Source organism: Hyaena hyaena, unplaced genomic scaffold (genome assembly GCF_003009895.1).
Source record: "Hyaena hyaena isolate Hyena2069 unplaced genomic scaffold, ASM300989v1 scaffold_2, whole genome shotgun sequence".
Classification (NCBI taxonomy): Eukaryota; Metazoa; Chordata; class Mammalia; order Carnivora; family Hyaenidae; genus Hyaena; species Hyaena hyaena.
Window position 1 is genome coordinate 10,229,871 of NW_024080634.1, and position 26,169 is coordinate 10,256,039.

Sequence of the window (26,169 nt, forward strand, 5' to 3'; positions counted from 1 at the left end):
CTGCGGAACGTTCCAGCGGGCAGTGCTGACCTCAGCCATTTGGTTGGAGGAGGAGCACTCCGCTCAAGTCTCAGCTAAGAATAAAGTCGTTTGCAGAAGGTCACCAGCGTTCTCTAGTCAAAACAAAACGACTGGCCTTTGTCGATCAGAGTGCGAGCCAAAAGCCTTAAAGGTTGAGAGGGCAGGGCCAGACACGGTACCCCCAGCAATTAGTGACTGGAGGAGGCGGGAAGTGGGGGGGGGGCTGAAGGTAGAGAAGCAGAGGGGAGGGAGGGGGAGAAGGAATTCAGCAGAGCCTCCAACCCCCCTCAGTTTATCGGAAGACACCCAGGTGGGTGTCCCGGAGTGTGGAGTGGGCCTGGGCACCCCACCTGTACACGTCTGTGCTTCTGGAAGTCACCGGGACTAGAGTCCAGCTTCTGGGGTCAGGTGGACTAGAGCTGACCCGGCTGTTTGGGCTCAAACCACGCCTCTCATCTTGTGATTGCATTCTCACACGGTAGCCTGCTAACCAGTTTTCCTGGCCCCGATCACCAGGAACTGGGATTCCACTGGGGGCGGGGAGGCGTGAATTTGCAACCTAAGAAGCTCACGGGGGAGGCGGAGGCCACCTGTCTGAGGAGAGCCCTGAAGTTATCAGAACCGGGTGAACAGCGATCTCTCCTCAGGGCTGGGCAGGGCGGAGTGGCGGGGAACGGTCCCTGGGGAAATTCCAAATGGCCAGTTTGACTCCTTGGTCAAGGACAGTTCCTCCCTTGGGGAGGTGGGGAGGGCTTCCCTGTACGCTGTTTCATCTAGGATAACATAACGAGCCTGGTGAGCCAGGAGCTATTAAGTATTCTGAACCTCTCACTGGGCGTTGGGCAATCTGCCTCGCTCTCACTAGGAGCAGGTATGCAGCGGGACCCTCCCCTCCCCCCCCATCCTACCTTCGCTAAACAGGCATCTTGCAATCAGGGTCTGGTCGGCCCAGACCTGACTTGGTGCCGGTTTGCAATTGTGCTACTATTGGGTTTAATCACAACTTATTATCCCTGTACCTTCATCGTTATCGGTTTAGTTGGCTCTTGACTCAGCCCTACGGTGTCCAGGGCCAAGTATCTTCATCACTGACTGTTGGCCTTCAATTCTCCAAAACCCAGTCTCTAAGAGCTGCGTGCATTGGGGACGCAGGGTGATACATTTAGGACTGTTGTCACAGCAGATAGATACGTTATGTCCCCAAATGGCCCTTACACTCCTGAATCCGTGCTATATAAGCGGCTTGCAAAATACTGTCGAGGCCCTGACAAGGCTACGTTCTGTGAGATTCCAAGTACCTGACGTTCTGGAAACAGCAAAACTATGGAGACGGAAACCACTGGTTGACAAATGTTGGAGAGAAGGGGGTGGGGGGACGGAGGGGATTGTGTGGGCCCTGAAACTCTCCTGCACTTTCCTGTAACGACAGCCATGCCAAGATACATTTGTCAAAACCCACAGAACATACAAGGGAAAGTCTCTGATGCTAATGTAAAACTATGGACTTCAGTTAATGACAATGTATCAATATCGGTGCATCGATTGTAACAAGAGGAGCACATTGAGGTAAGAGGAGGGGACAAACCCGGGGGTAAGAGGAGTAAGTGGAACTCTGCACTCAACTGTTCTGGAAGCCTAAAAAATATTCTAGAAGCTAGTCTATTACAAAAACATTTCCAAGGTCAAACATTAAACTTATAAAATGTACACTGTTTCTATGGAAGTCAATAAAAATGTGTCAAGGGTAGGAAGCTCACTAAGCTAGTTTTTTGAGTTGAAAGGGCGGCTTTATAATGCAAAATCACACAAGTAGGTTCATGGTCTTCCCTTCTAAAGTCACTGATAAGGGCAGTACAGACTCCCGTCCAATTGCCTATCACCAGGTTTTCCCCAGAAGAGTGGAAATGCCGGGGTCAGGCAAGTGGGCTCCTGTTGTCCTGGGTTGCGCGGTCACTAGGATCAACTCCGCCCTTGGAAGGTGCTGACCTCAAAAGGGGACCCTTGGGGGATGCCTGGGCGGCTCAGTTGGTTGGGCGTCCGACTTCAGCTCCAGTCATGATCTCGCAGTTCATAAGTTCGAGCCCCGCGTCGGGCTCTGTGCTGACAGCTCACAGCCTGGAGCTGCTTCCGATTCTTCGTCTCCCTCTCTCTCTACCCCTCCCCTGCTTGTCTCTCTCTCTTTCTCTCTCAAAAATAGACAGTAAAAATAAAAAGTAGAGGTTGACAGACAGAAGGAAGGGCCAAGAGCAGTTTGTGAAGGACGAGGGAAGGCGAGGGAGGTGCTGGGGCGGAATTCAGGGCGACAGTGCTGGTTAAGGGCTGCCGGGGTCTGGGAGCGAGCACACGGGGACCTGCAGCAGCACGCGTTATCAGGACGCGCTTCTACGCTATGTGCTGGGGCGTGTGGAGACCCACCTTACTATTAATCTTTAACCATCCAAGCTGTGTGTGCATGCATGCTTGCAAAAGAAAAACACCGACAAACCACTTAGTACCAGCACTGCTTACACTGGTCCACTGCCGTAGTTTCCCTGGGCAGGTCTTTACACGCCCACCAGCCTGCATTAAAATCTGGGGGGTGGGGGGGCAAGGAGCAAGGGGCTGAACAAGCATTAGAAAGGAGCACTCGGCATGAAAGGGACAGCAAAGGACCACAGCCTTCGAGCCCTCCCCTGCTCCGTGCCTGCCTTGCTCAGTCCACAAGATCCTTTTTTTATTTCTAGGAGAGAGAGAGAGAGACAGCGTGAGCAGGGGAGGATTAGAGAGAGAGGGAGTCACAGACTGAAACAGGCTCCAGGCTCTGAGCTGGCAGTCAGCACAGGGCCCGACGTGGGGCTCGAACCCACGAACCGCGAGGTCATGACCCAAGTGAAAGTCGGACGCTTAACCGACTAAGCCACCCAGGCGCCCCCACAGGATCCTTTTTTAATTTAATTTAATTTTTTAATGTGTATTTAAAAAATTTTTAAGGCTTATTTTATTTTTGAGATATATATAGAGACAGAGTGAAAGCAGGGGAAGGAGGCAGAGAGAGAGGGAGACACAGAATCTGAAACAGGCTCCAGGCTCTGAGCTGTCAGCACAGAGCCCGATGCAGGGCTTGAACCCACGAACTGTGAGATCATGACCTGAGCTGAAGTTGGATGCTCAACCGACTGAGCCACCCAGGCGCCCCATGTATTTATTTATTCTGAGAGAGACTGTGTGAGCAGGGGAGGGGCAGAGAAAGAGAGAGAGAGAGAGAGAGAGAGAATCCCAAGCAGGCTCCACATTCGATCCCACAAACCGTGAGATCAGACCCTGAGCCCAAACCAGGAGTCGGCCGGTTAACAGACTGAGCCACCCAGGCGACCCCTCCCCCTCCCACGGGACATGAGACACTTCCGTGTGACAACCACACCAGCCACTTCATTCGCTGAGCACAACGCTCCTGTCCGGCGTCTCAAACACGACTCGCGGTACCCAGGGGGCCACACCGCAAAGCAGGGGTGGGGAGAGGTTCCCGGCTTAATGTCCTTTCAACATGGCTCATCGACAGGCCCCACAGGCGAGAGAGGGACGGGGTGCCTGGTGTGCAGCCAAGGCTGGCGCAGGAGGCTTAAGGAAAGTGGGGAGAGGGCTTCACGCCCCAGCGGCTCCCAGAGGACCCCGGGCAGGAGGCGAGAAGCGCAGTGGCAGCTTTGGAGGCGAGGGAGGGGGGAAGGCGTCGGACCAGCCCCAGCAGACGGACAACGGTTAGCGACAGAGCCCACTGCAGAGGACGGGCCCCAGGACCAGTGCTCTTGTAGGAAATAAATGCAGAGGGGTCCTACTTGAGGTGCACACCGCCGACGGGGACTTGGGCTGCGTGTGGCTGCTGGGCGTGGAAGCGTGCGTCAGCACCCTCGGCGAGTACTGGGGCACCGCGGGCGGGTAGTACGGTGCCGGATACACCACGTAGGCACTGGGGACCGCGGTGGGCGGCACGGGGTACGGGCTTTCAGGCTGGTATCCGTGGTTTTCATAGTAAGGTCCGACACCTCCCGGAAGGCCCTGAACAACAAAAAAGAAAATGAATCACATAAAACCCCAGTTACCCTAAAGATTACACGTCCATCCACAGCCCTTAGACAAGGCACTGAAAAGGCTGCTGCACATTCTTGTTGGGCTGAACACGGAACTTACCCAGAGTGAGAACTAGCCAGAGCTTTTTATTTGTTGCCAATAGTTTTTGTACTTGTTTGGTCACTAAGCATTTTTTAAAATTCTTTAATGTTTATTTATTATTGAGACAGAGAGAGATAGAGCGTGAGCAGGGGAGGGCCAGAGAGAGAGGGAGACACAGAATCTGAAGCAGCTCCAGGCTCTGAGCTGTCAGCACAGAGCCCGACGCGGGGCTCGAACCCACGAATCGGCGAGATCATGACCTGAACCGAAGTCAGATGATTAACTGACTGAGCCACCCAGGTGCCCCACTAATCATTTTTTGAAGTAAAGAGAAAGTCAACACTGAGCTTTAGTAAAAAAAAATTTAAAAAAAAGAAAGAAAGAAAGAAAGAAAAAAAGAAAAGAAGAAGTCCGGGGATGGGTCAACACCCAAACCCCGGGGAGCAGGTACGACTCATGTACTCATTTTGCATAGACAAACATGAGTAATAGAGGCTAAGAAACTTACCTAAACATCCACACTATCCATGCTCTTCTAAAAATTCTTTCTCTATCTCCTCTTCTCTTACAGAGGACATTTAAATAGTTTGCAGTTGGGGGCTGTGGGCACACACGTGTGTAGGGTGCCTGAGGGGTTTGGTTGCTGCCTCCCGCCCCCTCCCCTGAGGGGAACCGTGGGGTCTCAGTGCACAGCGCATGGAAAGGGCTGCCCCAGCCGGAGCGTTTTTCCGGCTCCATCCATTTTCTCCAAGTGCCCTTCTCCTCTCCCTCTGCCTAAACGCTGCCATCTCGCAGCTGCCCCCTCAAAACCGCAGCCGGCCCCCTCTGGACCCCACTGTGTCCTCTGTTTCCAAACCTCCTGTTTCTTGTTGACCTTGGCTTCCGATAGGACTGGTATCCTGAGCAGAGGCAATGCAATGCTTAGCATTCTAAGTGGGGCCCTCCAGGGAAACGAGATTGTACAGGAAGGAGCCAAAGGCGGGCTCTCAGAGTTAACCTGTGCTTAATAACTCACTGAGGCTCTCCTTCAGAAGTCCAAAGATTGTAACTCGGAACCAGAGTAGCGGACAGAAAGGGAAACAGTATAATCTCTAATCTAAATGGGGCGCCAGAGGCAAAAAAAAAAAAAAAAAAAAAAGGAGTACATGTGTTTGGTCCTTATCAGAAGCATCTAAGAACATGTCGTCCCACCCAGGAGAGGTTGTAGCAGGCACAGAGGTCTATCCCAGCAACATCTTGTTCAGTGGATATGAAATTTTAAATGGACCCTGTGAAAATAACTATAAGCAACTGCTAAAACAGGGAAAAACATAAAGGTCTATTCTCCAGATAGAAGATATGGAAGATTGTTGTTATTAAATACAACTCTGTATCAAATGCACGCATTCCTAGGTATAAGGTAAATCAGTGAGATGTAATGGGGAACAAAGAAACCACATTTGTCTCCAGAGCTGTTGGGGGGTGGGGGCATCCAGGGACAGGGATGGTTAGCCCAATGCTACATTGGGTCACAGGTTCCTCCAGTTTATCAGGACACCCGGCTGCACAGGTTGCTGTGGTCCTTCCCTGGGATTTACTCCCTCCCAGCACCCTCCTGGCCCTTTTCCTTTCGCACATCTTACCCTCAAACCCACCTGCAGGGCAGGAAGAGAAGAGGCCCCACTATGAGCAGTGCACATACCCCACAACCGCCCCCCAGCTCCGAGGCACTCTCATGGGGCGTGGCTGCTGCGTGCCCGCACCCTGACGCACTCCTGCCCGCCCTCACTGAGAGGGCCCTGACCAGCACCTGGGAAGCACACACATTCCCTGCAGCCAGCTCTTAAAATGCTGCCCAAAACACACCTCGGAACATAACAGCAAGAATTAAGGGCACAAAGAAAAGGCTGGGGAGGTAATTATTAACCACTTACTGAGTTTAAAGCCATCCTGATTTTATCAGCAGCATCAGGTAATGGTAGAGATTTGGAACGTTCAAGATGACCTAGAAGACAGAATGATAAGAATGTAGTATTTCCATACCGGTTAGTTTTTAGGAGACATGTGGAGAAAGAACTAGAAGACTTTATGGGTGAGAGTTAGCTCTCTCCGGAGAAAACGGCAGTTTTACCAGTTCACCTTGGCCCTCACCTTTGCCTGCCTCTTCCCCACACACGTGGAAGGAGCCCGGTGCTTGTCTGCGTTAGGGCCCAAGGCCAATGGCACTTAACACAGTTCTGACCAGAGGCCGAGACATAGCCAGGCTGCCTCTTGCAATAGAAGCAGGTGCGAGGTGCCTCCCAGACCCTCAAGTTCAGGCCAGGTTAACTGTGGGCAGAGACCCGGGGTCAGCTCGTGGCAACACCCCTTCCTGGAGGGAACACTGCTCCAGTGCCTGAACCTCTCTGAATCTGGGACAGAAATGGATGTGGAGTTGGGCACGGTCCCGTTCTGTGAGGAGTTAATGAGGGGGTCCAAGAGAGCAACAGCTGGCCAGGCGATGCTCCCTCCCTGGCTCCTGAAGGGCCCCCGGGGACAGGGGTGGGGAGGCGGGAACCGCCCATGGAGCAGGTGGTCCGGAACTTAGTACCAGAGGCAGCTCACGCCTGCCTTTCTAAATAAGCCCCATGGACTCTCCCACTTCTTAATAAATACATGTAAAAACAACTGTAAAACGCGCCCATTACACCCCATACTACCCCGAATCCAAAAAAAGCTTTCAGAATTGACCATTTTGATAGCTTCTAAGGTTAGCAGTAATGGAAAGAAGGTGCTCTTGTTTGCAGATGTCTGCAAACAGTGGACAGGAATTTCTGGAAGAGCCATCCACACGGAACCCTTTATAGAAAAGGCCCCATTCGGGCATCATTCTCTCCCTCTTGTGGGCAGATGAAGGGCTTCTCCCCTCCCCTCCGTGCTGCCTTGGGATGACCAAAGAATACTGCAAGAAATGGCCCTCCCCACCCTCCACCCACAAGACCATGTGCCCAGTGGGAAAGTTCTGGGCTTCATAGCACCTGTAAAGTGCCTGGCACACGGCAGGGGCTCGAACGGCAGCAGGCAGCACACAGCAGTGGGGAAGCCCGTTACCCCCAGGACCTGGGACCTGGGACCTGAGGCAGATCAGCTGATGTCCCCATGCCCCAGTGTCCTCCTCTGCCAAAGGAGATGAGAGAGGCCAGCACTGCCGCCTGATGAGGTGTGAAATGAGTTGGTGCCATTGTAGCTCTCAGTGCCTGGTGCACGGTCAGTGCTGCAGACATTTCTGTTAAATAAAAGTGATTATAAAGCTGATAGACATTGCCTCCGGGGGGGCATGGGGGGGATGGGGACCGACAGGAGGCATTTGCGGATTTGCATCAGGTGCCTCCCCCCAACTAGCAAGTCCACCTGCTCTGAAAACCCAGTGGAGAGAAATGCGACAGAGCAGGCTCCCGTCCACCACTGCCTTCTGTCTTCCGAGCACGGTAATTTATCACTGGACTCGCGAAACTTAAAACACACGTTAACCTGCTGTAAATAAAAGCGTGAGGATGGTTTTCTAATCTTGGGAAACCTCACTGAACAGGTCACAATAAAAAGGCGCCAAGTCACTTCGTTACTGTTCACCTAAAGCACACGTGAGTTCATATGGAGAGCTTTGAGATTTGTTAACTTTAAAATAAAAAATGGGTCGATGCTGTTCTAGGTACAAGGAAAGAAAACTGACCAGAATACAGTCGGGGGAGGGGGGGCGGAGGGTCACCATGGAAACCTTTACGTGGTGTGATTGTCACATATTAAAACACCTGTCCAGGGAACCTGGGTGGCTCAGTGGGTTAAGTGTCTGTCTCTTGATTTCAGCTCAGGTCGTGATCTCACAGTTCATGAGTTCGAGCCCCAAGTTGGGTTCTGTGCTGACAGCAGGTAGCCTCTCTCTCTCTCTCTCTCTCTCTCTCTCTCTGTCTCTCTCTGCTCCTCCCCTACTCTTTGTCTCTTTCTCAAAATAAATAAGTAAACTTAAAAAAAACAACAACCCCACCTGCCCTACGTGATCCCCTTGAAGAACAAGGGCTCCGAGACTCGATGCCCGTACGGTATCTCCCACTCCCCTCTGGTCCAAGCTGGGGCAGAAAGAAGATCACTGCATGTCCCTAAGGTGACTTTCCGAAGCACTCCGCCAAAGCTCACATTCTCACCCCTCCGGTTTCTGGCTCCCTGCGCCTCTGAGCTGTCTCACCAGTTATAGGTTTGGGTGAAGTTTCAGGAAATGAAAATTCGATCCCCCTGGCAGCTTTCCCAGCTCAAGAGCCCTCTGAAGGGAATGATCAGTCAATGCGCGAAATCTATGCTTCTTATTCATTCGAGATCTCTAACAGCGAGAGACAGGGAAATCAGGGAAGGAAGGGGCACAGGGGGCTGTAGCCATGAATGATCCAGTAAAAGCCACAGGACCCAGAAGCCACGCCAGGATAATCCGATCTCATCCAGAGATCCCACGACCCACAAAACCTTAGAGCCAGAACAGCCAGTGCGCCCAGATCAGCCCCCCGCGGACTTTGGAACCGAAGACGAGGGTCACGCTGCTGTCATTTTCTCTGGCTGGAAAGGAAGGGGCAGGGTCTCACTCTGGCACTGGGTCTGTAGGAAGCACTGCTCAGGAGGCCACACAGGGTCGGGTTCATCTTCAAAACTGGTGCTTGCAGAAATAATGGCATGTGTCACAAAACCACACAACACCACGAAACAAACACAACACCCTACGCACTTCCACAGCAAAGCAAATCTCTTCCACTGGTTTTTGAACAGAGCAAGACAGCCTAGATGGTGAGAGACGCCCTGTTTCTCAAACATTCTTTCCTGTCATTTAAAGGACACAGATGATTGTCCTCGATTCCGGAAAGCCAGCCATAACGAAGCACTTTTTCTCCAAGTGACAAAAGAGCCAATGTTTGACCAAGCTCCCAGCCCCTCCCCCTCCTGTGCTCGGCCAGCTGCCCACGCCGGCAGCCATGGAACGGTCCACTTGAGTCACACAACACGACATGGTCGTTTTGGTCACTTGAGGCTCTCTCTTCAGAGAGCTGAGTCACCCCAGCACCTGTAGTACCACTGCTCAGCAGGACTGTGCCGCGGAGTGCTGACTGCAGCCCGCGACGTCGCGGCACTATTTCCAAACGGCAAGTCTCTTCTTTGGAAATCTCAGAAAGCATTTGCTGGAGACTTATTTTGAAAACCACCAAACCCACGAGGTCTGCCTCATAGATTCCCACGCAGGGGGTCTGGGATGTTCCCCATCCGGAAGTCTCTGCCAACTTCACCGCACACCACCGTTCATGCACTGGCTGCTGCACTGAGCACCGCCGGGTGCCTTCAAGATGCTTGGGGGTGTGATGAGGTGATTCCTTGTCCCCTGTACCCCTTCTTCAAACTTCGAGGCCAGCGACACCAATAGACACTCCTTATCCAACGAACAAATGATCAGTGAGAGCCCCTTTATGCCTCAACTGTTGCATAAAGTCACATGATCTGAAAAGATGCCCTCTTCTCCTGTTGAGGATACTGAGTGCTGTTACGGGGCGCCTGGGTGGCTTGGTCGGTTAAGCATCCGACTCTTGGTTTCAGCTCAGGCCGTGATCTCGCGATTCGTGAGTTCAAGCCCTGCATCGGGCTCCACGCTGACAGCACAGAACCTGCTTGGGATTCTCTCTCTCTCTCTCTCTCTCTCTCTCTCCCTCTCTCTCTGCCCCTTCCCTGCTTGTGCTCGCTCTCTCAAAATAAATAAATAAACTTTAAAAAATATTTAAAAACAAAACAAAAAACCCCAAAGTGCTGTTAGATACAAATTATCAGAAGCGGTGGGTTTAAGTAGCAACTCAACATAAATGAGTACGAGGCCATCGGACAAAAGGTCTACATGGTGATTCGCACGGGAACACTACCAACACGCAGAGAAGACCTCACCTCAGGAAGGCGACTGCCTGCATTCTCCAGGTTTCTTTTTCTATGAATGCCCCATTGTCCCAGTTGAGATTACAAACTTTTTAGGGCAGGAATTGGGTCGGGTCCTTTTTTCTTTCTTTCTTTTTACAACGAAGCTTTGTAGCATCCAAGAAAGCGTTCCGACATTTCTGGAGTTCCAGAGGCCAGATGAGTAAGACAGAATCGGAGAGACAGAGCACACTGTAAAGTTTGCACCTGCACCAGCCACCAGGTCGGGGACATGGCTGACGAGAGGAGTCCCGAGACGTGCAAAGGCCCCTGCTAGGGGTTGAAGACCTTGCCCAAGTCTATCTGTGGAATGGGATAATAAAGAAATAGGGTTGTTTCGAGGACCAAGTGTGTCCATTTCCAGCATCGTGGCCAATACGTGCTAGGCACTGGATAATAACATCACGACAGCAGCTAAGATTGACCAGCCCGTAGCGAAGGGACTGTCATGTGTGAAAGACATCTGGTTACTCTGTGTAAATCCAAAGGACGAAGCCACAGTCAGAACGGTCAGCAAAATCAGAAAGACAGGTTTAACTCAACCTCGAGAAACCAGATTTCCAACAGCGAAGAAGTTTAGATAATCAACGAATTGCCTTGGAAAGAACACAGTTCCACAAACCAAAGAACGTTTGATCCGATACTGGCGGGTGGGCTCCCCACGCATATGGTCCAAGCATATTCTAGAACGGTACCGAGCTTTGGCTGGGGGGCCAGGCACGATGGGCTTTCAGGTCAGACACCTGAAGAATGAGCTCCAAACCCAGCATCCCTGGTGGGCAGGCTCCACGTCCCCTGAGTTCAGATCAAGGGCTGAAATGAGCTCAGGGATGGGGTCCTGCCAGGATGGCCCCTGCAGAGCAGTGACCTTGAGGGGCTCTGACGCTGGGTGTCATGCATTGTATACCAATAAGTGGTCACGAAGCCCAGGCCACTCCATCTTTCAGTTCAGCTCTCACTTGATCATATTTCTCTGTCGAACGTCCACTGGACACCACCGCCTACTGCTGCCCCCCCCCCCCCCCCCCCCCCCCCCCCCCCCCCCCCCCCCCCCCGCCGAGCCTCCGATCTATTCTGTCGTTGCACGGGCTTCCAGACTGCCGCTCCGGCACCCACCCACCCGTGGCGCCCTTCAAACGTCCCGTTCTCTCTTACCGCACCTCTGCACCCTCAAACACCGGGGATGCCCCCAGCTGAGCTCCGTTTCTACCCAGCAAGCTCTGTCCTTCTCCTCCCCCCTGGACTTGCCTCTACAAACATGTCTTTGGGCCACCTTCCCTCTTCAAAGTTCACACTGGTCATAGTCCACAGGACTGCCCCCACCCCACCAGAAAATCAGGGTCTGCCTTTCTCTCTTGATGCCTCTAAGGCTGACCGTGACATTTCCACACATGCTGATTCCTCTGCTCCCGGCTACGGTGCACTGGCTGGGACAGACCAAGTCCCTGGCCGGCTCTTCTCCTTCCTGACGGCCAGCTCTGCCCCTATGGTGTCCCCCCTTGAACTGCCTGTATGATCAGCCAAGCCCTTTGCTACTCCCCAAGATTCCACATGTACTTGGGGCCAAGAAGGCCAGAGCACAGAGTCCCTGCCATACCCAGGCCCGCTACCCCCGGAGGCTTACAAGCCAGGGCTCGCTGAGATGGCCTTTAGGGTCCCCCCAGCACCAAGCCAGAATGAGACTCAGGGTGCCGGCCCAGCTCAGATCTCTGCGCTCAGATATGTGATGCCCTCACACCCCGTTCCCAGAGGCCACCAACTCATCCCAGGAAGACCCGATGTCAGCAGGTCCTTGTGGGGGTGCCCCGGAAAGGTGGGACAGAGAAGACCAGCAAAGGCTGAGCAGCTGTGGGAAGCAGGATGACCCAGGGGGGGATCTAGAGCACTGGCGGAAACAGACACAGAAAAGCACTCAGACCCCAAGACCCCCTTCACCGCCCCCCCCGCCCCCCAACAGAGGCCGGCTTCCAATCCGCAAGCAACCAAACTGATCACCACTAGTTTAACCCTGTCAATTTTCCTTTCTATTGCCAAGGCTTAGACTTGCCCCTGGCCCCCAAGCCTGGGATTTTCTGGAGAGCTTGGAAAAGTAGATTCCTGAGCCCCGCTCCACTGTCAGTCTGATACAGTGACTGACTGTATCAGGAACCTGGACAATGATCTCTATCTCTTTAGAAAGCTCTCTCGGGACCCCCGCCATAGGTTTGGATGGGAAAGAGTGACGGCCACCGGCTCCTGGTGTGTACTTCCCAGTAGGCCCCCAGGAGTCTGGGCTTCCCTGTCGACCACACATTTTGAGTCTTGTCCTTCAATGTCCCATTAGCTCGGGAGCTCAGCCCTCCCTGCTGCCCCGATGAGGAGTCCCGGACACTCCTGCCTTGATCACTCTGGAAGATTCAGCACGGAGCCCAGGTGGGGCTGTGGGCAGGTGCTCCAGTATTAGGACAGGGGAAGCCAGCCTGGCCCCCAAGCAAGTCTCTTCCGCGTGAGGGTCCCCTGGGCCCCGTGCTCAGCTCCCTGAGCACTTGTCCACAGGGCTCCCGTGGAAGGAAAGGCAGTCACCCCACCTGTCAGAGCCCTAAGGAGCCAGACAGCCAAGCTTCTTCCGCAGGTCTCCCCAGAGCAAGTCGTTCACCCCTGCCTCAGTTTCCCCATAACTAAGTTAAGTACGCTATAAAGAGTTTGGAGTGACAGCTGCCTGGAAGAAAGGCCTCATCTATGTTTGCCGTTATTATCACAACACCAGTGTGGCCACCGTGTCTCTGTAGCTCAGAGACTGAGCCCAGGGCACAGCGGCCACGGGTGGGAGGCCCACGGAGTCTCCGGGCCCCGCAACAGCACAGCGCTGTTAGAAGAAGGCTGACCTTGTGAACGCTGAAGGGGAAAGGAGCTCGGCCTGACTCATCCAAGCCAAGAACAAAGGCCACACGGCTCACAGGTTGGTATTTGGAAACAAAAAACAGAAACAGAGAGGAAGGGGTGGAATGACCAATCCCCAGGCTGAGGCTCTTCCTTGCAGGGACTCTCCCCACCGACAGCTCTTGTGTGAGCGTTTGCTTGCTTGGTCATGCCCTTGCCTTTCCTGGTAACCCCAACCTCCAGTACGGTCTGCAGGAAAAGCTGGGAAAAGGAAGTCGGTGACTTCCAGGGCGCTCCCCCTTCCTGGCCCGCCAGGTCCCCTCACTTCACCCAGAAGCGCAGGCTAGGGGCCTGGGCTCCCTGGGTGCGGGGGGACCCGGGTTCCTGCGCCCGGGTGATCTCTGTCCCGGCTCCCAGCCCCCACCCGCCTTCAGGGGAGCCTGGCACCAGCCTCACTTCCGGGAGAACTTCCCCAACCTCCCAGGCTAAGTCAACAGCCCTCACTTCAGGTTCCTAAACACCTTGCAACTCGGCTCCGGCAGCCTTTGTAAGTTTCCATGATCCGGGGGACCCTCTACAGCTGGAGCGCCAGAGGCACGGGGGTCAGCGCCCCCTGGGGTGCCCCCATCTTAGTCCCAGAACCTCTGCGCACCTTGGAGTCCAGGGGTGGCAGTCTCAGGGCTGAGCCCCGCGTGACGCCCGTCCAGCCGGTGGACCTCCGGCCACCCAGCTATCATTTTCCTCGCAAATGAGCCACTAGGGTTCTTTTGGCGGCGCCCGCAGCCTGGGCCTTGGAAAAGGGCTTTGGGCTTTGGGGTTGCAGGCCACCGCGCTGTGCCCTCGGGTCAGGCGGCCCAGGGCTGCGGGCACGCAAATGGCCTGTGGGCTGTGGGTGCACGAACTTTGGGGCCGTAAGGGAGTTCTTGCGCAGAGCAGGTGGGCGGCAGGCGGGACGTCCGTGCGCTGCCAGGCTGGTGCGCTCCCCGCGCAGCCGCGGCCCGGAGCCCGGTCGGACGGCGTGCGGGGGACCGAAGCCTGGAGAGGGGGTGTGTGTGGGGGGGGGGTCGTCCTTGCCCTGGTCCCGGGCAGGGAGCACGCGTCCGGGACCAGGGCCGCTCCTCCCAGGCGGCTCCCCGCGGACCCCGCTGCGCAGGCCTCCCCGGGGCGGCCGAGCGGTTCGCGCCTCGCCCGGGGGCCCGGGGGAGCCCGTCCCCGCCGCGCCCGCCGCGCCCGCCCTATCGCTCCGGGAATCTCCATGAGTTTCCAGTTTCTCCCCACCTCGGGAGGGAAGCAAGAAGCAGAAGGAGTTCAGGTAACACTCCGCGGCTGCAGAGATTTTCCCGACACAAAGAAACGCAGAGACCACGCTCGGTCCCCCTCGTCCCCCAAAAGAAAAGGCGCACCCCCATGCTCCCCAGCTCCGGGCCCGCTCTGGCCGAGGGGTGGGACCCCGAGAGACTCTCTGCTCTGACCAGTGAGCCGGGGCTCGGAGCAGCGTGTCCGGACGCGGCCGCCGGGCCTCCGAGCGGCGCCCCGCGAGGTCCCCACCGAGGGCGCGTCGGCCCCCCTGCCCCCGGCGTCCCGCCGGCGGGAAGACGCACCTGCTGCTCACACCTGGCCTCGCCTCCAGCCGCCCCCCACCCCCCCAGCGCGGGGGGCGCTTGGGTTGCCCACCCCCCCCCCCTCCGGCGCCCAGATCCTTCTTTTCGCGCCTGGGACCCGCGCCCCGGGCTCCGCCGGGGAACCGGCCGCGCGCGCCGCTCACCTGCGGGGACTCTCGGCCGGCGCTCCCCGCCCCTCGCGCTTCCTCTTCCTCCGCCTCCTCCGCCTCCCGCGGAACTCGCGCCTTCCTCTGCCCGGAGTCCCCGCTTTAATCCCGGGAGGCGGTGTCCTAGCGCCCAGGGCGACACCCCCAGACGCGGTCCCGGGCCACCTCGGGCACCGGGAGGGGCGGCGCACGGGTGGGGAGGAGGAGTTTCCCGCGGGGAAAGCCCGGGGCGCTCCCGGCCCCGCCCGCGGGGACCCCTTGCAGCTCCGGCTTGGTCCCCCGAGGGCGGAGGGCTCTGAGCGTGTCCCCCTCCCCACGTCCCTGCGACCGCCCCCGTTGTGCGCGCTTGGGGGTCCCGAGGTCTCGGGGTTTGGGTTAAGGAAGGAAACTCTGGGGAGCAGTGATTGAGTCCCCTGCCTGCGCCCCGGAAGCTTCTGGACCCGTGTGGGCTCTGTGGCCACGCGAGGACCGCGTTCGACCCTCTCCAGCTCTGCTGTGCCGGCCTTGGGATTTTTTTTTGTTTTTTTGTTTTTGTTTATTTGCCTTCAGGTCCCAAGTCACCCCCACCCTCCCCGTGTCCCCAGCAGTGGTGAAAGGGCTTCCCACCACCAGAGGCCGGGGAAAGGGGGGAAGGGCGGGGGAGATAAACCTCAGTCCAGAAGGCAGGGCTCCACCCTGTACTTAAGAGCGGTTTCCCGTGTTGTCTGCAATACACAAAACACGGGTTGCTTTATGATAAGGTAGAAGCGAAGAAAACCTGCCTCATTTCAAATCACTTGACTCCTTGGCTGGGGGGCTGGACTTCCCTAGTAGGTTCCTCCCTCCAGCCCTGTTCTGTCTCCCGCCCTCACATCCGCTGAGGGGACCATCCCGAATCTTCCCTGGGACCCACCCATCTCTCATACTTCAGGGTGGGTGTCCGGTTGTCCCCAATAAAGGACATCCCCTGGTGGGGGCCGGCGTACCACCGATAGGTCAGGTCGGATCATCTCCTCCCGGCCACTCATTTATTTCCGTTTTGAATGGTGTGTTTGGAGCTGTCCAGAAATGACCCCTATGTTCCACCAACTCCCCACGTCCACCTTCACACCAGGTGGCATGTGTGTATCTGTATTCAACCCTCTTCTGCTGATTATTCTCAAAGGGTCCATTTCTCCTTCTCTCGAGCTTCAAGGAATGTTGGTGGGAGTGGACGCACCTCGTGGGACTTGACCATCAGCCGGGAGAGCCAACTTTACCTCCGCGCTGGACCTGGGCACATGGCCAGTCTTGGCTCAGCCGCTGAGTTCCAGCTTCAGGGATGAGCTCACACCCCCTCATGGCCGGTGAGGTGAGGGGCTGGGGGGAGGGGCTTGGGGGGTTTCTTCTCAGGAACTTCCAGAGACTCGCTGCCTTGTGCTTGGAGCCAGAAAGAGCAAATGCTGTCAGGAACTGTTAACACCCATCTTTCCATCCCCAGGAAGTTTGCACCGTATAGAGAAAGCCTCCTCCATCAAAAATGGCAGCAGAGAAGACTAGAAGCCCGGTTCTTCATGGCATAATCGAACCACAGCATCAAATCGGCTCCAAAGTTAGGCCCACATGACCGCCTCTTTCGTGAATATAGGGGGCAAATCAGAATTGCTTAGCAAGGGGAGAAGCTGTGATACGATGAAAACAGAACGCTATTATTATCTGTTAAAAACAAGCAACAGAGCTCTGTTCATAGCAGTAAGACAGTGTAGATATCCTGAAATAACGCTCACATTAAAACACAACCGCAAAGGTTGGATAGAATATATATTGTTAATGCCCTTTATTTTTTTAATTAAAATTTTTAAAAATGTTTATTCATTTTTGAGAGAGAGAGACAGAGCATGAGTGGAGGAGGGGCAGAGAGAGACACACACACAGAATCCAAAGCAGGCTCCAGGCTCTGAGCTGTCAGCACAGAGCCCGACACGGGGCTCGAACTCACAGACCATGAGATCACTACCTGAGCCGAAGTTGGATGTTCAAATGACTGAGCCACCCAGGCGCCGCTGTTAATGTCTCTTAAAATTACAGCCAAATTGGGGCACCTGAGTGGCTCAGTCATTAAACATCCAACCTTGGCTCAGGTCACGATCTCACGGTTCATGGGTTCAAGCCCCCCATTGGGCTAACTGCTGTCAGCGCAGAGCCCTCTTGGGATCCTCTGTCCCCCTCTCTCTGCCCCTCCTCCACTCACACACACGCTCTCTCTCTCAAAAATATATACACATTAAAAAAATTACAGCCGGATTTGCAAGAACACTTGGGAAGTCCTCAAACACAAAAGTGAAGAGTGAGTGTGTATCCAGAGAGGGGAGGAAGGTGGCACGCGTCCTGAGACCATCAAAGTTCTGCAGAGCTTTACGCCCAGGGGATGAGGGTGAGCGGCAATGTCAAGGGCTTCGGCAAGGTGGGAGGCTGGCTAGGGTACCACCGCAGCGAGACACAACACAAAAAGCTCTCTTAAAAAGAAAGAGGATTTAAAAAAAAAAAAAAAACCCAACTGCCATCCATCCCACTGGAAGGTGATGACCAGTAAATGCATCTGTATCTTAGTCTTGGCTCCCTGTGGAGAAGGAATAATGCTCCCCTGAGAGTTTGTAACCACAAACAGGTCCTCATATGACAATTTAGGTTTTGAACCTAAATTCCCACTACCCTTGTGGCCAGAAAATGTCAAGCCAAAAATTCAATCTATGGTGGTCCTGGGTTGGGGATGTCCCAGCACGTGGCAGGAGCTGACTCAGATCCTCTCTCGGGGAATGCTGCTTGTGTTGGTTAATTTTATGTATCACTTTGACGGGGTGAAGGGATGCCCAGCTCGCTGGTAAAATGTGATTCCTGGGTGTGGCTGTGAGGGTGCTTCTGGAAGAGATGAGCATTTGGATCAGTCCACTGAGCATCGCCCTCATCAATGCAGGTGGGTGTGACCCAATTCTGTGAGGGGCGCAGTAGAACTGAAAGCAGAGGAAAGGTGAATTTTGCTCCCTCTGCCTGACCTGGGACGTCCATATACGCCTGCCCTCCCACATTACTGCTCTTGATTCTCAGACCTTTGACTCCTATTAAATCATGCCACCGGCTTTTCTGTTCTCCGGTGTGCAGAGAGCCAATTCTTGGCCTCCATAATCTCACGAGCTGATTCCAATAGGCAGATAGATAGATAGGGAGATGGATCTGTCTTATTTGGTCTGTTTTCTCTGGATGACCCTAACTCTTCACCCCTCAGCCTGGGGCTGGGGTGGGGTGGGGGGGGAGTCCTATAGAGTCACAATTAAGGTGAGCTTTAATTGAATTAAAAACAACAAAAAGAAGACATTAGGGAAAAAAAAGTCAGCGAGAAAACAAGCTGTGTAATCAGACCGTAGCTACTGGAGCTATTCGATACAAATGAGAAAATAAGTATGTTAGCTATGTTTAAAAAAAGAGAGAATCTACAAATGAATAAGAAGCAAGGATTTGTAATGATAACTTAGCAGACCTGGAGGACGAAACACTGAAGAGAACTTCCAAGGAGAAAAAAAAGAGTTCCAATAGCCGAAGCTGGAATCCATGACCCAGCAAACAAGACCTGGAGAAATTATCCAAAACTCACACAAAAAGGTGAAGCTATTTTTTTAAATATATGAAAAAGAAGCTAGGTGGTGTGGAGAAGAGAGGAAGAGGATCTAAACTGGGTCTGGGGGCTCCTGGGTGGCTCAGTTGGTTAAGTGTCTGACTCCATCTCAGCTCAGGTCTTCATTCTGAGGGTTGTGAGTTCAAGCCCCGTGTTGGGCTCCTTGCTGGGTGTGGAGCCTACTTAAAAAAAAAAAAAAAAAAAAAAAAAAGATAAAATAGGCCTGATTAGACCTCCAAAATGTGATATCAGAGTGAATCAGGTAAAAGCAATGATTAAAACTTTTCTAAAATTGATAGAAATCATGAATCCTTAGATTATTGAAGCACGACAAATCCAAAGAAGGAAAAAGAGGAGTCCACAGTTAAACATCCTATAGTAAGAATGCAGGACCCTTAAAATAAAGAGAAGATCCAATAAACCTCCCGGAACAGAAGACTTGCCCCCCCAACCAACCCCTACTGACACCAGGACAGGCAGAATAGGAAGGAATCAAGTGTTCAAAGTGTCAGGGAAAGTGACCAACAACCTAGGATTTTCTATCCTGTAAAAATATCATTCAAGAAAGAGGGAAAACCCATTCTAAGACAGATCAGGACAGTATTGACCTCAAGAAGGAAACATGGAAAGGAGGTAGTTCATGAAGAAGAAAAATAATCCCAGAAGGAAAGACTGACACACAAGAGACAGTAGGGAGCCAAGGACGTGGTAAAAATGTGGGTAAATCTAAACCAACATTGGTAGCATAAAATGGCACCCATGAGGGGAACCTGGATGGCTCAATTGGTTAAATGGTTAAGCGTCCAACTCTTGATGTTGGCTCAGGTCATGATCTCGTGGTCATGGGATTCAGCCCCACGTGGGGCTCTTGATTTCAGCTCAGGTCATGATCTCACAGTTCGATGAGATAGAACCCTGTGTGGGGTTCTGTGCTAATAGCATGGAGCCTGCTGGGGATTCTCTTTCTTGCCGCCCCCCTCTGCCCCTCTCCTGCTATTTCTTTCTCTATCTTAAAAAAAAAAAAAGACCCAAAGAAACAAAAAACAGCACCCCTGATAATGTGTAATTTGCAAAGGTAGAGTAGAAACAGCTGGAACAAACAACAAATAGAGCTAAAATATCAGAAAATGATAGCATGAAAACAGTGTTATCCCCAGGGAAACGAACAAGATTAAAATATGTGAATGATTGGCTTCCTCTGGAGTAGAATAAACATACTGGTTAGCTTTAGGCATTGCTGATATGCTCACCAAAAGGATAATTACAAAAGAATAAGAAAGAGAGTATATGTTGATATGTCCAACTGCAAAGAAGAAAAAATAGAGTAAGTGGGAAAGAACTCTGTAAGGTCAAACAAAATGATGCAAAGGAGGAGGAGTGAGGGGAAAGGAGTAAAAGTAAAAAAACAAAAACAAAAACAAAAACAAAAAAAACCCAGGACAAATAGAAAGCACAAAGTATACATGGAGAAGTGTATGCAAACTCATCAGCCATCATAATACACATAAATGCTCTATGCTGTCCAGTTAATAGGAATGGATTTTTTTTAATACATAGATTATCTGATCATCTAATTTTTTAAGACAGCCATATGTTATGCTATTTGTGAGACTCTCTAGAATGGACATTTGTAAAAGAAAGCCGGTTTGGTTATATTAATAATGGACAAAGTAGACCTGAAAATAAAAGGTTTTATTAGGAATAAGGGAGATTCACTTATAATGATAAAGTAAACAAATCACTTGGACACTGTAACAGCTGTGAACTTGTATGTACCTAACAACAGAGTTTTCAAAAATGTATAAAGGAAACTTTTATAGAATTACAAGATCTTTACAAATCTGCCTTCTTCCCTCATAGCCATCAAAGGTCAAGCAAACAAACAAGTAAACATCAGTAAAAATACAGAAGATGTACATAATGAGCAGTCTTTATTAATTTGTAGATGGTTGCACCAAATAATTGGCCAGATGATTTTCCAGGATAAGTCTTACTAACAGTTAAGAAACTTAGTCTTTCAAAAATTTTTCCAAGAAATGAAAAAAATTTTCTTCATTTATTTCTAACTCATGAATATGAATGTAAAAATCCTAAACAAATATTAAAAAAATGAATCCAGCACTCTACACAAAACGATTCTGATTCAAGTTGGATTTCTCCTGGGCATATAATATTGCTTTAACATTAAAAAGCTACCAGAAGTTCAACACTATAACATAAATCATAAAACTACCTTAATAGATTTAAAAAGAACGTTCAGTAAAATTCAGCATGCCTCTATAATAAAAAATAAAAGTCCTTGACAAAGATGAAATAAAAGGAAGCTTTCTTATCTGATAAGGGAGATCCATAAAAATATCCAAAAATATCACCTTTCATGGTGAAATGGAAGGGATTATTGCTAGGTACCAGGGCTACTCAGTATTGTACAGGGTAAGGAATTAACCTGATGAGAATTTCAAAGGAAGAAACTAGTCTGTCATTATGTGAAGATGATGTGATTGTGTACCTACAAAGCCTCGAAGACTCAAGAGGAAATCAGTAGAATTGTTAAGAATGGTTAACTGTCTATATTCAATGTAGATACAGAGACAATGCAGAAAAACAACCTGCTTTCTTTTTTGTCATCAACTAGCCACTGGAATCGTCTTTTTTTTTATTTTTAAATTTTTTTCTAATGTTTATTTTTGAGAGACAGAGAGTGAGCAGGAAAGGAGCAGAGAGAGAGAGGGAGACACAGAATCCCAATCAGGCTCCAGGCTCTGAGCTGTCAGCACAGAGCCCAACATGGAGCTTGAACTCACAGACGGTGAGCTCATGACCGGAACCTAAGTCGGATGCTTAACCGGCTGAGCGACACAGGCACCCCTGGAATGTTCTTCTTAAATGAATCATTTACTGTAACAATGGTAGCATGATTTGGTGGGAGAATGCAATTCTCGGAAGAAGCATGTGGAAGGATTGAGGCATGAAGTGTCGTGGTGTCTGCAATTTAATTTCAACTGGCTCATCAAACAAAGCCACCTAATCGGCCGTAGGAGGAGTGTGTAGATGTGCTCATTGTACTTATCTTCCATACTTTCTGCATCTTTGAAATGTATCATCATAAAAAGTTGGGGAAAAAACCTGACAAAGGTAACAAAAAACTAGTTGCCTTGAATAAATCTTACAAAAATATGTGAAAACTCTTATGGAGGAAATTATAAGCCTTTATTGAAAGATACGAAAGACTGCATAAATGGAAAGAGATACAATTCGTGTCCTGAAGATGCAATATTATAAGGATGTCAACTGTCCCCTCAAATTGACCTCACACATTTAGCACAATCGCATCCAAACTTCTGACACATATATAGTGGAGATCGCTGATGAGCTTGGTCTAAACTACATAGGCAAGAGCATGAAAGAACAAAGGGCGAAAAATAGTAAAGACACGCCTGACACAACAAAGACATGGCAGGATTATTTCCAAATAAAAGGTCTCAGAAGACCAGTTGTAGAAGATGGAGTCTGATGCCTTCATTATGAAAGCTATGCAATGATACTGGAGTGGGCGAAAAGAAGACACAGTGTGTACAGAGAACCAGAAGCCACATGTGCACGGAGTCATGAGGTGTTAACAGGTGGCACGTGGATCAGTGGCGAAGTCTAATGGAAACTGAGTATCATGTGGAAAAAGATGGCGTTATGGGCGCCTGGGGGGCTCAGTCAGTTAAGCGTCCAACTTTGGCTCAGATCATGATCTCACGGTTCATGGGTTCGAGCCCCGTGTCAGGCTCTGTGCTGACAGTCAGCTCAGAGCCTGGAGCCTGTTTCAGATTGTGTGTCTCCCTCTCTCTCTGACCCTCCCCTGCTCACACTGTCTCTCTCTCTCTCAGAAATAAATAAAACATTAAAAATTTTTTTTTAAAGAATCCTATATCACTTCATATGTGTGGTCGGTTCTGGTGAATTACAGACCACACGTGAAACTAAAAGTGCTGGCGCTTTTAGGAGATGAGGTGACTTTGCAATGACACAACTTCACTCCCTGTCTTGTGTGTATCTGCCTGGGTTGGACTGTAAGGGATCTGGGGGATCTGGAGGGCGGAAGTGAAGCAGGACTGGCTTTTGCTCCCATATCGTGTTGCTGGCCAGCCGACACACGAGGTAGTGGCCGGGCCTTCCCCGGATCCTCCCGCCTCCCCAACTCCTGGGCCAGGCGTGTGTGTTTAGCTCTGTGTCGATGAACCCTTGCCCCAGCTTCTGTGCAGGACACCTGCATCAAGGTCATGGCAACTGTCTGGTCTCATGGGCTCCAGCCCACGTAAGTGCCGTCCCCCACTTTACATCTGTTGTGGGCTGAATTAGGACTCCCAAATTCATATGTTGAAGTCCCAACCCCCAATGTGACCGTATATGGAGATGGGTTTTGAGCACCTGAGGTCACAGGGTGGGTTGGTGATTGATGGGATTGGTACCCTTGTGAGAAGAGGAAGGGAGACCTCTGCGTGTGTGCGTGTGTCTGTCTGAGTCTCAGTCTCTGTCTTGTCTCTTCTTGCGCGCGCACCAAGGAAAGGCCACGTGAAGCCATGGCAGGAAGCCTGGTGCCTGCAAGCCGGGAGGGAGCCCTCACCAGGAACCACACAGGCCAGGGCCCTGATCTTGGACTTGCCCTTCCAGAACTGTGGTTAAGCCACCTGCCGTGGCACAGGCATGCGCCGCTACGGGACATGGAACACAGATTAAAACTTGTAGTGCTCCAATGTGGAGGAGCCGTGAGAACATTATGTGGCATGAAATAAGCCAGACACGAGAGGACAAGCACTACGTGACCCCACTGATATGAGGTCCCTAGAGTAGTCAGATTCATAGAGACAGAAAACAGAGTGGGAGCCCCGGGGGCTGGGGGAGGGGCATAGGGAGTTACTGTTTAATGGGGACATTGTGTCCACTGGAGAAGATGGAAAGTTCTGGAGACGGATGGCGGTGATGGCTGCACCACGAAACGAATGTATTTAAAAACCACTAACTGTAGACCTAAAGATGGTTAAAATGGTAAACTTTATGTAGTGCACATTTTAACACATACACATAGACACATGCACGGATGTAAACATGCAAAGATACACCAGACTAGCAAAAATTAAAGTCGCTCAATACCATGTATGACCACCATTGAGTCAGCTGCAGGGAAGAGAAGAGAAAGGAGGAAGGGTTTAAATTAGTACAACCACTTTGAAAACCTTTTCAGTATCAGGCTGTACTGTTGAAGATACAGGAAACTTTCACCCAGAAATTCCACTCTTTAAAAAAATGTTTTTATTAAATATTTTTAAATGTGTTTTTTTTTTTTAATTTCTGAGATAGAGAGAGAGACAGCATGAACAGGGGAGGGTCAGAGAGAGAGGGAGACACAGAATCTGAAACAGGCTTCAGGCTCTGAGCTGGCTGTCAGCACAGAGCCCGATGTGGGGCTCCAACCCATGAACCGTAAGATCATGACCTGAGTTGAAGTCGGATGCTTAACCAACTGAGCCACCCAGGCGCCCCTAAAAAAATGTTTTTAATGTTTATTTATTTTTTTGAGAGAGAAAGAGGGAGCGAGTGAGAGAGCTCAAGCGGGGCATGGGCAGAGAGTGAGGGAGACACAGAATCTGAAGCAGGCTCCAGGCTCTGAGCTGTCAGCACAGAGCTCGACGCGGGGCTCGAACTCATGAGCCATGAGATCATGACCTGAGCTGAAGTCGATGTTTAACGGACTGAGGCAACTGGGCATCCCATAGAAATTCCACTCTCAAATGTATGCCTTACAGAAAACTCTAGCTGTGTGCCCAGAAACTTCCATAGGAGTGTTCACAGAAGCACTATTTTGGGGGGGGGGTTGTTTCTTTTTTGTTTTTTAACATTTTTTTCATTTATTAATGAGACAGAGATAGACAGAGCATGAGCAGAAGAGGGGAAGAAAGAGGGGGAGACACAGAATCTGAAGCAGCTCCAGGCTCTGAGCTGTCAGTATAGAGCCTGACGCAGGGCTCGAACTCACAAACCATGAGATCATGACCTGAGCCAAAGTCAGATGCTTAACCGACTGAGCCACCAAGGCGCCTCGCACTATTTTTGTTCCAGAAATGTGGATGCCACCCAAATACTGACAGGAAACTCCTGTTACTTCTTTTTAATAGGAAAGGAGATGCATATGTACAGGCATGTTCAAAGGATCGAAAATGGGCAAATCACAGCTATACCCATTACCGTGAATAAATCCCACATGTTGAGCAAAAAAGCAAGTTGCAGGAGGCCACATACAGGTGGTTCCTTTCACATAAATATCTAAACATTCAGCATTAGTAATATCTTGTTTCGAGGTATATATGTATATACTTACATACTAAGACCGTGAGAAATAGAAAGAAATGGGCAAACACCAGATTCAGGGTTCTGATTTCTCCCAGTGGGAAAGGGGGAGGGTGAAAAGTGGGAGCCTAACAGGCTGGTGTTGGTGACAACCTGTTAACCCAGATGGTGATGACATAGGGGTGCCCTTCCTTTTCTCTTTATACCTTCTTTTTGTATTATCTATACACTGTTGTATGGATGGAATGTTTCATAAATTAAAAAATAATGTATAAGGGGCGCCTGGGTGGCTTAGTCGGTTAAGCGTCCGACTTTAGCTTAGGTCATGATCTCGTGGTTCGTGGGTTCAAGCCCTGCGTCGGGCTCTGTGCTGACTGCCAGCTCGGAGCCTGGAGCCTATTTCAGAGTCTGTGTCTCCCTCTCTCTCTGACCCTCCCCTGCTCACGCTGTCTCTCTCTCTCTCTCCTAGAAAAAAAAATGTATAACTATCAAACTAATTGGTTTAGAAATGTGTGTCCCCGAGGGGTGCCTGGGTGGCTCAGTCAGTTAAGTGTTCCATTTTGGCTCAGGTCATGATCCCGCCGTTTGTGGGTTCGAGCCCCGTGTCGGGCTCTGTGCTGACAGCTCAGAGCCTGGAGCGTGTTCCGGATTCTGTGTCTCTCTCTGCCCCTCCCCTGCTCCGTGCTCTGTCTCTCTCTCTCAAAAATAGATAAACATTAAAAAAACTAAATATTCTGAAAAGGAAGGAAGGAAGGAAGGAAAGAAGTGTGTGCCCCGAAAGCAAATCCGTTGATGGGAATAGTTCATGGTCCGCAATTGGTAAGAGCTTCGGCCCCCCTGCTAGTTAAGATGAAGAAGATAGTTTTGTATTTGATCTTCATGTTAACGAGCCCAGAGTCCTGTGGGTCCCCGTAGTCTGAAGGAGCAGAAGAGAATGGACACGTCCCCTGCAGAAGACAGGACACAGAGAATTTATTCCCAGCCGAGTACCGTAGGATGGGCGTCAACACTTTGTTTAGGAAACCATTTGAAACCTTCTCTGGGCGAGCTCAGGACCTCCGGTGTGTCCTTGAGAGACGGATGAGGCCTCTCCTAAACTCAGCTCCTGGGCCCCTTCACGCAGACACCGCGCTCCCAGCGGGTTCCTCGGATAAATCCACATCTCAGTTGTTCAAACAAGGAAAATGTTTTCAATATTGTTCTTTTCCACGGTTGAAGCAGGTTACAAGGCTTGGCTCCAAGGCTCGTCAGCAGGCACTGGGTTCTGCAAGAATAACGATGACCTTTCATTACGCATGTATCATGCCGGTGAACTCATTACAAGATAGGGGTGCAGGTTTCCCCGTTTTACAGCTGAGGGACATGGCGTCTCCCGGAGGACACTCGAGCTCCCTGGGTCCCTTAGATGTGCCAGCACCAGGATTAGCTCTCCAGCCTCGCGTGTGTCTTGGGCAGCTAAGTA

The 26,169-nt window shown here is 51.2% G+C and overlaps 1 protein-coding gene across 2 annotated transcripts in view; it reads right to left on the reverse strand.

The window, feature by feature from the left end:
* Positions 1-14,792, reverse strand: part of TMPRSS2 (transmembrane serine protease 2) — a 35,028-nt gene extending 20,236 nt beyond the window's left edge. The window contains exons 1-3 of one of the 2 annotated variants that reach the window (XM_039228826.1): positions 14,741-14,792; positions 6,081-6,151; positions 3,834-4,053 (exon numbers count right to left, since the gene is read on the reverse strand). In XM_039228826.1, the coding sequence (XP_039084757.1) occupies positions 3,834-4,053; positions 6,081-6,095 (235 nt within the window). In that variant the 5' untranslated portion in view covers positions 6,096-6,151; positions 14,741-14,792. Of the gene's footprint in view, positions 1-3,833; positions 4,054-6,080; positions 6,152-14,576; positions 14,628-14,740 lie in introns of those variants that run through there. The other variant, XM_039228819.1, reaches the window with a different exon arrangement.
* Between the last annotated feature and the right edge of the window lie 11,377 nt (positions 14,793-26,169).